Source organism: Saccoglossus kowalevskii, chromosome 10 (genome assembly GCF_978046115.1).
Source record: "Saccoglossus kowalevskii chromosome 10, keSacKowa6.1, whole genome shotgun sequence".
In the NCBI taxonomy this organism is placed as follows: Eukaryota; Metazoa; Hemichordata; class Enteropneusta; family Harrimaniidae; genus Saccoglossus; species Saccoglossus kowalevskii.
In genome coordinates this window covers 31450669-31468621 of record NC_140650.1, presented here as the reverse complement: position 1 = coordinate 31468621, position 17953 = coordinate 31450669, and the positions used below count along the sequence as shown (strand labels likewise).

At 34.6% G+C, this 17953-nt stretch overlaps 1 protein-coding gene across 1 annotated transcript; it reads left to right on the top strand.

The window, feature by feature from the left end:
• Positions 1-2247: 2247 nt before the first annotated feature.
• Positions 2248-3783, top strand: LOC102801068 (putative G protein-coupled receptor No18). The gene has a single exon (XM_006812936.3). It carries the CDS (start codon positions 2248-2250, stop codon positions 3715-3717), a length of 1470 nt encoding a protein of 489 aa, XP_006812999.1. The 3' UTR covers positions 3718-3783.
• Positions 3784-17953: the final 14170 nt, after the last annotated feature.

Here is a 17953-nt window from a genome sequence, read left to right as displayed (position 1 = left end):
TGTGACATGCAATTATCTTGCCAATTCTGTTTTGTCGGGTATTGTTTTAACATCATAGCTATTTTTTGGTGTTTTCTGTGCATTAATTCATTTTATTCCAACGTATATTAATAAATGCAATTTGACTTCATTCCATCTATACATAATGAAACTCCGCGTATAATTATATTGTGACTTGAAGCTTGAAAACTACCTTTACCGTGTAGCACCGGAATCATGCTTACATGCCAGTGCTTATAATCAAATCCATATAGGCTAAATAACAAAAAAGCTAATAAAACCGACCAAGGATTAGTCACATATTTTAACAGTATCTAATCACGAATTCAATCGTTTTCAATAAAAATAAGGTGAAAAAAAGAAGATAAATATTCAGCAATTATTTTCAATAGAGGTCAAGATCATAAAAAAAAGAGTTCGGTCAGATTAACGGAAACAATTATGAGTAAAACTAAGCCTAACGGTGCGTATACGAAAATGGGTGATGAACTCCGCTAAAACACGTTTGCAAATAGTAATACACATTATTGCATTGACTATTGCATCCGTCACATATTTCTAATTTAACCGTTTCACGATTATAATCTTACAACTAGTACGCATCATTCCATAACAACCACTGTATACATACATGGAATTTTAAGCATGGCACCGAGTTTTACGATGCTTGGTAGCTAAAATGCCGAACTTTAACTTTAATAGAGGTTATAGACGTGTTAATGATTTCCATTTTAATAAAACACACATGTAAATCAGATAGTATTATTCATGCAAAATGTCCGGTATGCTTGTGAATTTACCCGGGGGGAACACTGCAATAAATGGTAAATAATACTGAAACACGTGATACACACGGGAGGTGATGTTAATGCTTAGATTTTATCACCATGACAAGATACATGTATATAGTAATTATAACATGTTACAAGTATACCCTTGTAGGTTATTCCACCCGAGTCGAAAATGTAATTTTGTCAATGACTCCTTCTCTCACGTTTTATTATACCGCACAATAAAACACGATATCTGTTGATCTATTGCGACTTATATAGTGGCAGTCATACACAATCGTTCACAAAATTATTATAACCGATCAATAATGTTTTTTATAACACTACCAGCTACAAAAATACACGAAGAGGATGTCGCCATAGTAAATTGTATCTATAGTAACCGCCAATATTGTAATCACTGTAAATTGAGGATACTACAAGCTATAAAAATACACAAACAGAATGTCGCCATGGTGATCCGTATCTATGGTAGCCTGTCAGTATTTATAATCACTTTAAATTAAAGATGTCAGTCAACCAATCATTGTTGTGTCCGATATCTAACGATATGAAGAGTTAATAGAATATAATGTTGGCGTTACAGCGACGTGTCTCACGTGAGTCCACATATTGCGCCACGGATTCACCCTTTTTACCACGCTTTTTTAAATAGCATAATAGATAATGAAATTGACACATAGCATGTCATGTCATATACGTTCTGAAATCAGACAGTTTAATAAATCTGTTGCGATAAATGGTGTCATTTAAAACACGCTTTTATGAGGATCACAAAAGGTCGGTAGAAGTGTATATTGGTCATCACATTGATAAAACAAACAATTAAAATATGATGTTTGGATGTTTGTTTAACGTTCATTCATATGCAGGCAATGTTTAGAAGTGAAATACAAGGTGATAGGGGTTTGTAACCCTTATTAATTATGTGAAACACCTGCAGCTACGTGAATTGAATCCTAAAACTTAACATATTTAATGAAAAAGTAGTGCTCACACGCGTTTTACACGCAATAAATAGTTCAAATTTTCAAGATCAGATTTTCACAATATGGTTATATTTAAGTTTGTGTTTTGAATCAAATATCCTAAGACTTGACAGCAGATTTTATATGTGTAAACATCGGCATGTGTGTCTCTTTTGGTGTCAAATATGTTGACGTCACGAACAATGTAAACACCACGATTTTACACTGCGTGCTTCGAAGCATAGCAGTGTTTATAGCTCAAGAACATAGTGTGCTGACTTACCTATCGTATAATGGAATCACCAACAGTAAATCTATATGAACCAGTGAACTACATATATCACTCCGATAAACGACAACGGACCGGAAGAACGTTCCATTAAATTCGCATAGCTTTTATAAGTTGGACGGCGCCAAATATGGATACGATGTAGAAAACGACTTGTGCGTACCTTTCGGATGGTTTATTCCCATAAATATTCAAGAAAATGTCACACGTTATTTTTGCTGATGTGTATTATAATGGATCCTACTATTCGGGAAACCATAACGACTCGTTGGGAAGCGATGATCACGGACACGACGGGGTATTGTTTTCTCCTCATCCTCACGTATTGGTCCTTGTTGTTCTCTCGTGTATCATTCTCGCCGCAGTTATTGGAAATATTCTCGTGATAGCTTCTGTATACTCACAGCGTCGTTTGCGGACAGTGACGAACTATTATATCGTATCGCTTGCATGGGCGGATTTTTTGGTCGCTCTGTTCGTGATGCCGTTCCACGTGGTAGGAGAAATTACGGGCAGGTGGTGGCTCGGTGTCGTCTTTTGTAACATTTGGATTTCACTGGACGTTCTTTTATGTACTGCGTCGATATTAAACCTATGTTGCATTAGTTTAGATAGGTACTTTGCTATAACAGAGCCTCTCAAGTACGCAGCCAAGCGTTCCAAGCGCCTATGCTTTAGCATGATCGCGGGTGTTTGGATCGCTTCTGCATTGATCACATCCCCGCCTATCTTTGGGTGGAAAGACCCGGATCACGGAAGAGACCCTACACGGTGCCAGCTAACACAGGCTCCAGGTTATGTCATATACTCGGCATGCGGCTCTTTTTACTTTCCACTTTTAGTCATGATTTTTGTTTATTGTCGAATATTCCAGGCCGCATCAAAGAGCGAGAAAAAGTTTGGTTTGAGGAGAAAATTCAACAACGGCCAGAAAAACACCACTACTACCTTGGAGAAATCCGATTCTTTCGATTCGCAGTACAGTTTTAGCAGCGAGGAAAAACAGAAAGGAAATATTTTGCTAAAACCGGAAAAAGTCAAAACATTGAAATTAATATCAAGATCATCGCTTACAAACGAGCATAAAGTGAAAACTACGCTCATCTATGGAACGCCGATGCTTAACAGACGTGTTTCTAAAGTGAAACTACAGGGCAGTCAAAATGGAATAGTAGAGTATCATAGCTGTCAATCTACGCCAACGCTGCCACGGGAATGCGGACACACACCACTTCGTTCTTCTAGTGTCGCTATGCTGAGGTTGAAAAAGTTGGTGACAGAAAGCCCGGTATCCGCGGTGTGCAACTCCCCGACTCGGCGGGGAAAGTCTGGAAAAAGCGACGAGAGAAAAAAAGCGCGCATGCTTCTGCGAAAGGAGAGAAAGGTAGCGAAGACACTGGCTATCGTTGTGGGATGTTTTACTGTGTGTTGGCTGCCCTTTTTCCTTGTTTACATTATAGCGCCATTTTGTAGACAATGTCACGTGCCAACAATGTTAACTAGTTCGTTTGTGTGGCTCGGTTACCTGAATTCGGCCCTTAATCCGATTATCTACGCATTTTTCAATGTCGACTTTCGGCGGACGTTCTGGATGCTTACCTTCGGCAGTTGCAAGCATTGTACGCCCTCGTGCGTTGAAAAGGAGAAAGGGATGTCTTATAATGTCTGAATGTTATTAATTGAGTTTACGCTTAAGGCGAAAGCTTTATTAAAGTAAATCGAACGTCACGACGAGGATATGCTGCAATGTGTTATCATTTCTTTAATTTCAAGTTCTTTCAGTAGAAAAATGCCAAAAAGTACTCGCACATTGTACAAGTAGTAACCGTAGTGAGACTTTCACCCACTTGGGGATTTGATGTTAAATGCCGACGCCAGTGGGTTTCTGAGTATTCAAAATTAATACTGTTTGGTACGTACTAGGAAGTAATTTCGTTTTCATTTCATTCATATTTTCAATTATTGAGTCTATTTATAAAATTAATGACTCACATGGTCTGTGTGTTTATTAAATTGTCATGATTTCTCGCTTTAACTTGAGACATGTTACGGAAATCATTCTGACATACGCCCGGGGCCCTCCATTGGTATATCGTATTTCACTTTAGTATCTGGGTGTTATTGTTGAGCGACTCCTTTCCTCGCCAGGTATACCATACACGCCATGTCTGCGATGCATCTGGCTAATTCAGCTAAGTTAAGGAGCCTACAGTTCATCATCATAAGAATAGAAAAAAAAACAAATAAATAAATAGTAGCTAAATTGGATACGTCTCGAATTAGCGAAAATACAGTGTAGCTAAATTAACTACATCTTGAATTAGCAAAAAATTACTTAGGTAGCCATCTTGAATTAGCGAAAATACAGAGAAGGTAAAGGTGAAATATTAAAGCCAAGGTCATTTATTGAATCCCAATGCCAACCCTGAACGACAAGTTCAAACTTATCAACACTAGGGCCAAGTCTTTGAATACTGAAGTCAACCCTGTAAGTCAACTGTTGTTATAAGATAAACCGTGTCAAAACTTTTCCAGATTATTCACTAAAGATCTGCAAGAAATTGTTTCCATTTAACCCTAAACCGACAAAATGTTGTTTAACAATTTTGGCGGGAAAATTTATGACATTTATTTCAACAAATTTTGAACAGACCCAATGTTGCTCAAATATACCACGCTTGAAGAAATATTGAACACAAATAAGTAAATGATGGAAATTAAATGCTATCATATATTTATGTATTACAATGAGACAGTTATCTAGTGGAGTTTTCTCGATCTCTATTCAGCAATCGTACCGGGGTTAATTTAGGTCTGTCTAATCGCTGAATTTCATGATTCGTTTCACTCAATACACACTGATATCTATTTATCTTGAATCGACTCTGCCATTATCATAATAAATTTTTCGATGAAAAGCTAATTATACTGTTATATATTCCAAATCTATTCAACTATGCGCACAGCCTTATCATAACGCGATGTTTTTTTTATTTCTCTAAATCTAGAAATAACTTACTGTAATTCAAAGATCGTAAACTATTTGTATGTTGAATAGCATTCAACAGTATCGCGCCTTCTTACAATTAAAGAGGCATTGTGGTTTTTTTTGAGCAGGTTTGAATATTTTGTTTTATATCTTAACTTTAAAAAGTCTGTAGAGAAGTTACAGTGTGATTTATCGTGAAATAAAGACGTTTTTCTAAAATTAAATTCTGCACACAATCACAGGTCAACGTAACGAAATTATATTTCCGTTACTGCCTTTTTGTGTGTGAGTTTTGGTGCTACACGCTGAGATTATACATTTTGTATTGGTAATTTACGACTAATAATTTGATGGCATGAACATGTGCGCAGTAATGGGATTGTCGCTTTTATTTCGAATTACTTCAGGTGGCAGTAACTCGTAGCAAGCGTTAATCGTCGTGAATCCACATGCATTGCAATGAAAACTCAGCAAACACTCACACGAGAAGCTGAAGCAATCGAACGAGAATTGTTGAAATGATACATAGGACACGTCTCCCCTCAATTCATACCATAACCATGTCACGTATTAGTGCCAACACATCTACAAGTACGGTATTGTAAAGTAACTTTTATGGAAAACACATACTAGTTGAAAAAAGCCTAGCCCGCGGTGTCTAACTGAACCTAAATAAATCTACCGTTACCATGTGACACCGTGAGTGCTTCACCAAAAAGGATTTTTGACGTGGGTCGAATATGGCCGCCACGATCTCCGAGTTGTTCGAAATAACGACCGTATCTTTGCAACTGATGTAAAGCGTGAGGACAAGACGTACGGTACGAGAGGTTGTCTGGAATTATACGTTATAGTAATGACATTTCGGGCAAATCATGAGTATATATGGTATGCAAAACTAACCAGGGTCGTTTTATAGTTCTATTGATCTATCTAAATCTGTCAATCAAAGTTTGGATAGTTATATGGCCAGTGATTATAACTGCATAATATATTAGTAGACATGTGATGAAATGCAAGCATTGGCGGTTGAAGTGCTTTGAAAAGTGAAATGTATAGTGCTAGTCTTGTCGCAATTAGGTATTTATTTAAACTTTAGGTTCTCATTTTGACATTTCTTTTTTGGCACTGTCAAACGACCACATTTCATTGCAATTATTGTCACTTTGCATACACGCGATGCTCAGATAAGAGGGACGTACGACGTATTGATCGCCTGTCACATGACACTTATGAAAAAAAATAAACAATGCTCGATTGTTTGTAAAATGGAAAAAAAAAACTACTGATGGTTGCCAGCTAATCACGCTTGACAGGTTGTTATGGCAACGGACCATCTGGAAGGTATCGTTTTATAGATTCAAATTTAAATAAAAACCCATCATTAAACAACCATATTACATGTGATTTCATAGCGATTCTTGTGTAGTTTGTCTTAATGACGATATTTCATACTTGTTACCTTTGATGTATGTAAAGTCATCAAAAGTACGCACCATAAGATATGCAGTTGTTGGTTTTTGTCTTATGAATAACATTTATAAGCCGTGTATAATAAAGTACAATTCCCGATGAAGTACGCATAGTGCCGTACTATTCGAAACGTTATCAGGTGAACTACCATGAGTATAATGTAATACAACGAGTGATTGTCAAATCTAGGCAAAATGATGTTCGCGATGTTTGCCTGCAAGTGATACATGTCAGTCGTAATATATGGAACACAGTGACATCAAACCAATCAACAAACATTGCCTCGCAATCAAGGCCAGAAATAACATGTAATGGTACAATAGAAAAAGTGATATTAAGACACCATACTGTGACAGCCCGCTAAGTTGGTTATCAGGGTGACGCGGAACGTGTGACTTTGGGAGCGCTCAAAGATTTACAGAAAACCCGAGTGAAAAAGACGAGTAATTGCATGCCACATTTCTCATTAGTATATTACAAAACTGTCAATTACATTCTAGACAAGTTCGTGTGTTCTGTATAACACCGTGTAACCATGACAACGTGAGCGGCAGAATTGTAGATCATCTCTTTGAGTCTAGCGATATCGTGCAACTCATTAAGTTAACATGTCGATGAGTTAACATGAAGTTATTACAAAACTATCCAAATCATGAAACGTGTTTAGTTAATCGAATCGAAAATAGTTATCGAATAGCTATGTTATTTTGAAAGATACAGAAAGATAAATTAGCATTGTAAATCACAGGGCAATTCGTATTATACGTTCTTTTCACCGGGGCCAGTTGCTCCATCATTTAAATAATTGAAATTATATATTGTATATTCGGAATACTATATTAACAATAATTTTATTGTGTATACAACTTCTAAAAATGAAAAATAGCATTTCGCTTTACCACAGATTTGTAGCATTTTTACCACAATACTATCACACAAATCCAAAAACAAAACAAAAAATCATTTATTTTTTCTTGAGAAAAAACGCGACAAAAGTATGCATATTCATGTGAGAACAAACGACGACAAACACTATGTAGTATCTAATCAACTACACTATCATTATTATTACGTCACATTTATGCCGATAACGATCCTCAACTCTAATCTAAATCAGTAATCAACTGTTTCTCGTTGGAGCTTAACTCGAACGCTTAGAAAAGATTACCTGCGTTTAATGAATGTTACAAATTAAATTAAATTCCAATTGCTTTGTAATTTTTTCACAAAAACAAAACACTGTTGGATCTGATATTTCGTCAAATTCAATTGCAAATTATTGTCACATGGTCTGCTTTTTGATGTTTGGCATGAAGAATATGAGCAGTAATGTGAACGGCACATTGATTGGATGATGCTTTTAACGTTCAATATGTCACAAAGAATGACGCTTTGAATTGTAATGCTTCAAATGTGAATTCAAAAGGTCACAAAAGATTATGCTTGACATGTGAATTCAAAAGGTGACAAAAAACAATGCTTGACACGTGGATTCAAAAGATCTCAAAGAATAATGCTTGACATATAAATTCAAAAGGTCCCAAAAGATAATGATTGACATGTGAATTGAAAATGTCAAAAAAGATAATGCTTAACATGTGAATTGAAAAGGTCACAAATGATAATGCCTGACATGTGAACTCAAAAGGTCCCAATGTATAATGCTTGACCTGTGAATTCAAAAGGTCACAAAAGATAATGCTTGACCTGTGAATTTAAAAGGTCAAAAAAGATAATGCTTGACATATGAATTGAAAAGGTCACAAATGATAATGCCTGACATGTGAACTCAAAAGGTCACAAAAGATAATGATTGACATGTGAATTCAAAAGGTCAAAAACGATAATGCTTGACATGTGAATTCAAAAGGTCCCAATGTATAATGCTTGACCTGTGAATTCAAAAGGTCCCAAAAGATAATGATTGACATGTGAATTCAAAAGGTCAATAAAGATAATGATTGACATGTGAATTGAAAAGGTCACAAATGATAATGCCTGACATGTGAATTCAAAAGGTCACGAAGCTTGACATGTGAATTCATAAGGTCACAAAGAATAATGCTTGACATGTGAAGTCAAAAGGTAAAAAAAGATAATGCCTAACATGTGAATTCAAAAGGTCAAAAAGGATAATACCTGACATGTTAATTGAAAAAGTCACAAAGAACAATGCTTGACATGTGTATTAAAATGTTCCCAAAGTATAATGCTTGACCTATGATTTGAAAAGGTCACGAAGCTTAAAAATGTGAGTTCAAAAGGTCACAAAAAACAATGCTTGACCTATGAATTTAAATGGTCACGAAGCTTGAAATATGAGTTCATAAGATCACAAAGAATAATGCTTGACATGTGAATTCAAAAGATCAAAACGGATAATGCCTGAAATGAGAATTCAAAAGGCCAAAAAGGATAATGCCTGACATGTGAATTCAAAAGGTCACGAAGCTTGAAATGTGAATTCTTAAGGTCACAAAGAACAATGCTTGACATGTGAATTCAAAAGGTCAAAAAGGATAATACCTGACATGTTAATTCAAAAAGTCACAAAGAACAATGCTTGACCTGTGAATCGAAAAGGTCACGAAGCTTAAAAATGTGAGTTCAAAAGGTCACAAAGAACAATGCTTGACCTATGAATTTAAAAGGTCACGAAGCTTGAAATATGAGTTCATAAGGTCACAAAGAACAATGCTTGACCTGTGAATTGAAAAGGTCATGAAGCTTAAAAATGTGAGTTCAAAAGGTCACAAAGAACAATGCTTGACATGTGAATTGAAAAGGTCACGAAGCTTAAAAATGTGAGTTCAAAAGGTCACAAAGAACAATGCTTGACCTGTGAATTGAAAAGGTCACGAAGCTTAAAAATGTGAGTTCAAAAGGTCACAAAGAACAATGCTTGACCTGTGAATTGAAAAGGTCACGAAGCTTAAATATGTGGGTTCAAAACACCACAAAGAGCAATGCATGACATGTGAATTAAAAAGGCCCCAAAACACATGTGAATTCTAAGGGTCATGCTTCAAATATCAATACAAGATGTTATTGTTTTAAAAGGTCTGAGTCTCAAACGAAAAATATCTTTTCTCTGAATTTAAAAATCTCGAATTGGAAAACTAGATTTTTGATATATAACTAGTTTCATGTTGCGCGCAGTGAGTGATGTTACTATAAGGAAATGCGCTGACCATGATCACTATCGCATTCCCCGTTAACCTTAATACATGTACCATTATTTATAATCTCAAAATCAGTACACATATATTTCAATGCTTTTAATCACAGCTGGCTTGACATCATTCCCCTATGAGTATGGTTAAATAGTACATGCTGTACCTCCTCTCGTACTCGTACGTTGTTATATATATTTAATGATTACAGAAGCAGTTAAGATTCTGTCAATCGGAATATCACATTTGATATTAGTAAGAAGGATTATTTACTTCTTATTTGTGTCTCTGGAAAATAATTTCTTTACATTTACGCCGTCATTTTCGTGATTCATTACGTAAATATTGATTATGTTACTATAGGGAATGTGACAACGGGAATGGGCAATTGTAATAATGTGTTAATTGTGTTAATGTTGAATCATACTTTTATAATTAATTTTGAGTGTCTTACACATCTTCCATATAAGTTTTGTTTACCATGTCAGAATGATCGATTTAGGATTTTGGATAATGTTTTACATCATAACGCAATTACAATTAACTAAATAGAATCACTCAAGTGTTCATTCATGGTACATATAGCGTGTTGATTTAAAATGACATTAATTAATTATTAAATATTTTTTTAATAACATTAATAACACAATGAGCCCAATAGAAGCACGTACGTCACCTTGCACGCCTCTGTGACGTCTGCTATATCACAAGTATTGAACCTAGGGGAATTAGATAATAAATCACTAATTAATAAATTCAACATATGTACTGTAGACGTACATATCACGCTACTTCTATTTACACAGCTAATGCCGATTGTTCAAACTGTATTATATTATATTGTCAGGATATGACACATTGTTACAAATGTCCCATGAATTACCAAGATAAAACGTATGTACAGATAATCACCAATTTGTGTGGTAGTCAGACATACATGTATATTTATGTGCAAAGCAAACGTCATCTACAAATTGAAGAAATAAGTGGCCAAGTTAATAACCCAGTAAACGCCTTATAGTATAATATAAGCAGTATCTTCAGATACTTCGCTCTGAAATAACAGAAGTCTTGTGAAAACATGCCTTCATGGGGCTACATGTCGCTTTTTGATAGCATATAGCGTAGTAGGTAGTTGAGCTGTACAGTTCCGTCAGTTCCATTTGGAAAGTATTTTTTTATATTTGATTGACTGGGAGGTTCTCAGTGGAGAGGAAAAAATATTATAAAGTTTTCATTTCAGGCGGAAAGAATACAAATTCGAATATGATGAATTTTAAGAAAGCTGTGAACATTAGTCGAAAATAGGTAATTATTCAATTTCAGGTTAATGTAGGGAAAATCATGTTGGTTGTTAGTGTGACTGGAAAACGCCATCGTCGGATGGAATAACACAATCTTTGCCTTTTAACTTGTAAAAAGACAACGTGTTAATACAGATGGTTATAATGGCGAATACAGGGCGAATTGCTCTTATCTGAATTGTATATAATTATATTTTATAATGCAGCCAATTGTGAAACAAAGAAATTATATATTTGGATTTAGGACGTGTAAGTGCTCGCTTGATAACAATCAGTTTCCACTGATCGTTATTACTAGAACATTACCATGAGATTGACCACGATTATTTTACACGAAAAAAAACAATTATTACGTGGGTGTTTTTGACTCAACTTTGGTAATATGTACATGGTCGTCACGCTGCTTCACAATAAAGACGCAGGCACAAACAAAGATGCAACGTAATTAACACCTATTAAGTATTTTTGCGTTCTTAGATTGCTTGGGTTTCACCTAACCCGTATTGTTATTTGCGTGCTTTCAGCTAGGAGGTTAGCAGTGATATTTCGTGATTCAGCGAAACACTCTCCGTAAAATGTTTATTTTACATTTTACATTTGTTCGGAATTATTTCATTTTTACTTTACCTGTGAGTCAGTACTGTTCTCGTGCTCGGGTTCACCCATAACATAATTCCCGAATAAATCAATTAATTATCACATAACATTGTAATGTGCTTTTTGTCACATAGGTAAATACACTGATTTGTTTCTTTTTTTCTATTTTCTAGATGTAATCAAATGTGAACGTTAAACTGAATTTCCCCATTCCCTGGTCTATACAAATCCCCCGCTATTCGCTATGTCTGATTTATAATCCGATTTGCACTGAGGTTACACACAGTCTTCTTTGTTTAAAGTTATTAAATTAAAGGTTTTCCGGAGACGTTCAAAAGGTTGACATCGTGGGAGGGTGAAGAAGATCGGTGCATGAAACTACGCTATATGTAGTGAACAATTTAATTAGAACTTCGTGACTTCTTTGCGTTTCATATGCTTACTTATATTAGCCAAGCATGTCAATTCCATAAAATACTGCATATATTTTGTGAACAAAATCCAAAATATTTAAAAACAGGAAACAGCATCACTTTTTTGTAATTTGATTATAAATGTCTGACTATTTCTTTTTATTATCCGTTTATCATATCCATTTCCTCGATACTGTTTGACAGATTAAATTCAAATTATATAGATATGAAAATATCGCAATGAAAGGTACTATTAAACATTGCAGAGAACTAACTTGAAGAAATAAGTCAACCGTTCGACCATAATAAGATGCGAGCTTCACTTTCAACCTATACTGAGGATACGGTGTTACAGGTGGTCTGAACAGAATACTGGAACTTATAATGATGAATGATATTACGTACGGGGATGGGTGGAACCTATACGTTTTCGGCACGAGGCGCACATAATAAGAACTGTTCAAAGCCTACTCGTTAATGAAACAAACCAAAACTAACCAAAATTATGTATTTGACCATTTACGCAAGACAGATTTGTAAAACCAGTTTTCAAAATAGAATATATACTATACACCAAACAACACATAAAACAATTCGTTATTTGATGACGATTAATGTCTAAAAACATCAATAGAAGAACTACCGTGCAAATAATGTACTCGACGTAAGTATGATGTCACAATGACATATTTGACTACACACATGGTGTATGTCCAACATTAGCTAGTAATTAATGCGATCTATAATTACCAATTAAAAGAACTCAATGAATAATTATATTGTCGGATACTCCTGGTTAATATATGTTATATTGGTTTTGAAACACACTGTTTTTTAATAACGGAATAAAAACAGCGAGATACTTTTTCATTAAGCCCCAGTGGAAATCACGATGCAGTAACTTGCATTCAAGCATACCATATTAAATGTTTACGCATTCAATACACGCTATGCGTCGTGAATGGTTGGAGCTTGTTATGTGAACACTAATTAGACTGAGTATTCGATTGAATGGCATGGACAATGCAGCAAATTATGTCTCACTGAACTATTATTATGTCATCATCAACTCTAAACAAGCACACGTTTTCATTATAGGATATGACGTGAGATCAATTAAGTTTAAACGCCCGATTTAACAAGATGGCACTAAGGAAATGTCAATTTAACGCAATGAATATAAATTAGATTTTACGAGAGAAAAGTGGTTCGATACATTAACAACTATCTTGGTAAATCCTACATACCAACTATAATCCCGCATTTTAATGAATGAATGTAAGGAAATCGAAATCATACTAATACGAAATTCACTCACGCTGAACAGATTTATTTCACAACATAGCATTGAGGGATAATTCCCAGATAACATCCGAATACTAACATGTAATGGGTTTTTCAATCTTTACAAAAACGGTGACGCAATCTTGAGCGATACATACCAATTCAATCAAACAGTCTGATGGCGTAGTGGTATCTGCAGTTGTGATAACCTGTTGTCCGGTAACAGATGTTAAGCAAACATTATCTGATCGCGCACGTCAAAGTAAAAACGACAGCATTCATACCTCATAACTGAACTTTCCCATGTACTTTTAGTTGTCTTTTTTTAAAGAACTGTCTTACAATCTTATCAACTAGGGAAATGTTGAGTCGATTTCTTTTGTATGTATCTGTAAACATTATTTAATATATGAAATGTAACACAATAAAGTGTGAACAATTAAAATACATGTATTATTTTGAAAATAAAACTGATTATATTAAATATCCAAAACCAAATCTAGAAAACGTAATTGAATTGATATATTCAATGTAATATGGGAATATATTAAACATAGTGTTAAGTATTACCAAATGGTGTCCTGAAAGCTACCTGGTAAATTTCTAATCGAAATTATAGGCATATATACTAACATATTAACACGAGATTATAACTCACAAATGCGGGGAAGTATACGTACCGATAATAAAAGTATTTTATGAACATGAACGCATAGTGATTATATTACTCACTTATGTCTGAGTGGATAAAACGAGTTTTTTACTTTAGCTTATTTCTCTGTAACAATTATATATAGTGCCTATACCTATGTGTCACGTGCTAGAATTATACATGCACATTTTGTTTGGTTGTAAATATCAAAGAGAAACACTCTCTCAAAATGTGATATTATGTAACAAAATATGTTTAATATTGAAATATCATTGGTATGATAGTATTTGATGTCCCTTTCGTTCTCAAAATAGTTTTATTTCTTACCCATGCTCAATTCATGGTTATTGAACGGAAAACGTGATCGTCGGATGGAAAACACAATTGTGTAAAAAAACCCCAAAACAAGTGCGTGTTCGGGTATTATAATTATTATAATCGTGCTTTATATTGGTGGTCGAAATTACAGTGTGTCAAGTGTGTGACAAATTTTGAGCTGTTCGACTAGTTACAAAAAAATTATATTCCGTACTAAGAATTTGTAAAACAATTTAACTAGTTACATTTGCATGATTGAAGAAAGATTAAGCATGTGTTAAAATGAACGAACATTTGTAGTTTTAACATCGAGAAGGCAGAATTAGACCAGATATTCATACAGATCCAACTAGACTGTTTTTACTATGTAAGACAATCGTTCCAAAAGTGTACTGTTCAGAGTGTTCCGGTGTCACTGGTAATGACTTCGGATGTACAATAAATAATCAAATAATACGTGGTCATCATAATTACCTTCTCTGAATAGGTTATGTTTTACAGGCAGGATAACTAAAACTTTATGAAGGAAATAACATGAAATTTAGATATATGTATGGCGTTATTTTTAATTTAATATTTCAATGTAATTATTTTAATGTTTCATTTTGCATAATTTATTTGACTAACAGGCGCATTGAATGCTTTTCACTAAAAGCGGTTTACTGAAATTTCTATGTCGCGGGTCACGGGTAATTATTTTGCGGCGCTAATTCAGTTTGACATCAAATTCATATGAACATCAATATATCATTGTAAGCAACCATGTTTTCAGTTGGGGTGCGATTCAGTTGTATGTATGCATATTTGCAATCACTGTACATGTCAAATGATATTCAATGATATTTATTCAAATAAAATCATTCTCAAAAGGAATGTACTGTGTAGACAAATATTAACATAATAATATGTTGTTATGTGCAGTATTTAAAACACTTGTCTGAAAGCTTCAGAAAATGTCAAGATATGAGAAATTATGTCTATGTTTTGCAAGTAAGGACAATTCGAAATAAGAACAGAGACACAAGTTCATGACGAGGTTGTTAGGTGAAAAGGTTCAAGTAGAATTCCCTCTTAGGTGGTATGTATCCAATCAGTCACAACATGATATATTATTATTTGTCAATCGTACGTTTTCTTGTATTAGTGAAACAAAATATTTTATCAATATAATGCACATTAATAGTGTGTTCGTACAATTACAGTATCATTTCGTTTGTCATAAATGTGACGTATAATAAGAATATCAGCGTGTTTGATGCACAAGAAATTTATATGCGATGTTACGATCTTTTATCCAAGTAATATACACTTTATTGTCTGTTTCAAGAGGAAGTCAATTAATAGACGTGATATTATCTCGCTAATGGATGTAGTGTACATATATCTGTCAAAGATTCACTCACCAACATACGATGAGTGATAGCCTGATAAGAAATTATGCAATAACATAAAAGAGAAACGTCGACAACAACATCTAATACTAAAGTGAAATCTAAACTATCCCGCTATGATATCATGACATGAATCTCCTTACACATCAGAAACCTAAGCATTTTTTGATTACTACGCCAGCATATACATTTTGTGATGTTGTTTGAGTTGCATACTTGAATCACTCTAGGCAATGGTCTAATATTGGTTTATACCGTGAATACATTGAAATTGGCTGAGCTGTTCATCTGACAGGTTAGATGTACCTCAATCGAATAACATTTCTGCAAAAAACATTGCTCTCTAAAGTTAATTCCTATCGCCCATACGAGTCCGTGAAATGAAAATTTTTCTTTTGTCGACGGTTCCCAATATCGAAACAGTTAGTGCTTACTTGTCCACAAAGGTAGCAACTTATTATTACAATACAATATTTTAAATGTCAAATACGTTTTACCTAAGGCGAGCGAGATAAAATCTTACTCTTAACAATAACCCCTCTCCATCGGGGATAACACTCTAGTACTCATAGTATTTTCTTAAAATAAAACCTCGGAAATTAAATGATATTAATATTAACATCTGACCTTATCTAAAAACAACATGTTCCTGAGTGTACAGGGCTCAGACAGGTCAATACCGCTAACTGTAAGTGATGGATATTTTGGCGAAACGTTGTTTTGCACTGTTTTGTGAAACGAATGGTGAACTTTATAGCGATTGGCCGAGGCACGTTGATATAAATCTCGTTCATTTATATATGTGACAAATACCATCACTGTGGCAGGGGCGTCGATCATGGGGGACAGGGGGGACACGTCCCCCCACTTTCTGAAGGGTGGGGGACACAATATCAACTGTTCCCTCCACGTTCCAGACTTACCCAAATATCAATAATAGGCTTATATCAAAGCCTGCGTTTGTGTAAGGCCTTTGGTTCTGTGTACATGTACTGTATTCTTAATGATCAAGAATGAAAATCCCCAAGTATGCATGCACCAAATGACTTCATTTTGGTTGCATTTTTAAAAGATTTCTACCTTCTGAGGGGGGCACATCCCTCTGAGGGGTTACACACCTATATTCCGACACCCCTATGTTCCGACATCCATATATATTCCGACACCCCTATGTTCCGACATTTCTATATTCCGACAACCCTATGTTGAGATGCTAATAGGTTCTGACACCTACGAAATTTTAGAAACGTTGTTGACATTTCACTGCGTTTTTATCTCTTTACTATAAGAAAAAATATCATTATTCTTCTTCAAATATTATTCTACGCTCACCTTTTGTAGCACAATGTTACATTTCTTTACATTAAAAAATAACTATGCCGGATTATAATACTTGCCACTCTTCTGGCCATGGGCTTTCATGGAGGTGTTTTTGTGATCATAGTAGGCAATATTCTCAGACGCGATGTATCCTATCAAGCTTTATACGCAAAATATTTATTTTTTTAATTACTGCCAAACGTTCAGATCAACAATAATCTATGTACCTGGCAGTCTTCATGTGGGCCCCTAACAACTTGTACTCGGGGAGACCTAAATTGTTTAGTATTTTTATGTTCGACGATCATCCAATAAATTCTGAGCCGGCCAGAATGTGCCTTATTTTCAATGTAAATATGTACGCTAGTGGTCGGAAGCCAAAATTGGATAAATACCCCTTCCCATGGTAGAACAAAGCAACATGTTTTTTCTCTGTTCAGCGTGATCAGTCTAGTTACAGAATACTGACTGTACAATTAAAATTAAGACAAGGCTGTCAAATTTACATGCCATAAAATAGACAGAAACATGGGAATTAATTTGGTCAATTTTGGCTGTAGAATCTGAAATCAGGGTAAATATGTTAGCTTTAAAAAATTATACACAGCGTCAAATAAAAAGGGAATTTTATGGGGTCAACCTTATACAAAGATATAATCACGCAATAGCCTGTCATATATTAAATAGGAATACCTCAGACAAACACCATCATGTTATATATCAAATTAAAGCTATATTGATGTAGCGTACAAGTATTACGTTGGATATTACATCGTATAATCCATTACTTATTGACATTATAAATTCATTAACTTTATTATACGTTATTCAAAATCATCAAATGGCATTTTCTGGGCAAATCCTGTCTATGATAAAATGAATTAGTCATGACATATTCATGTATTTGAAAATAAGTCTTTTTATGCTTTCTCAATATTTTATTTACTTATTTTTATATTTATCTATTTAAGAGAACGCTATTACACTGCCA

Excerpts from the sequence above, each read along its gene's own strand:
- LOC102801068 (XM_006812936.3), top strand. The coding sequence starts at position 2,248 with ATGTCACACGTTATTTTTGCTGATGTGTATTATAATGGATCCTACTAT.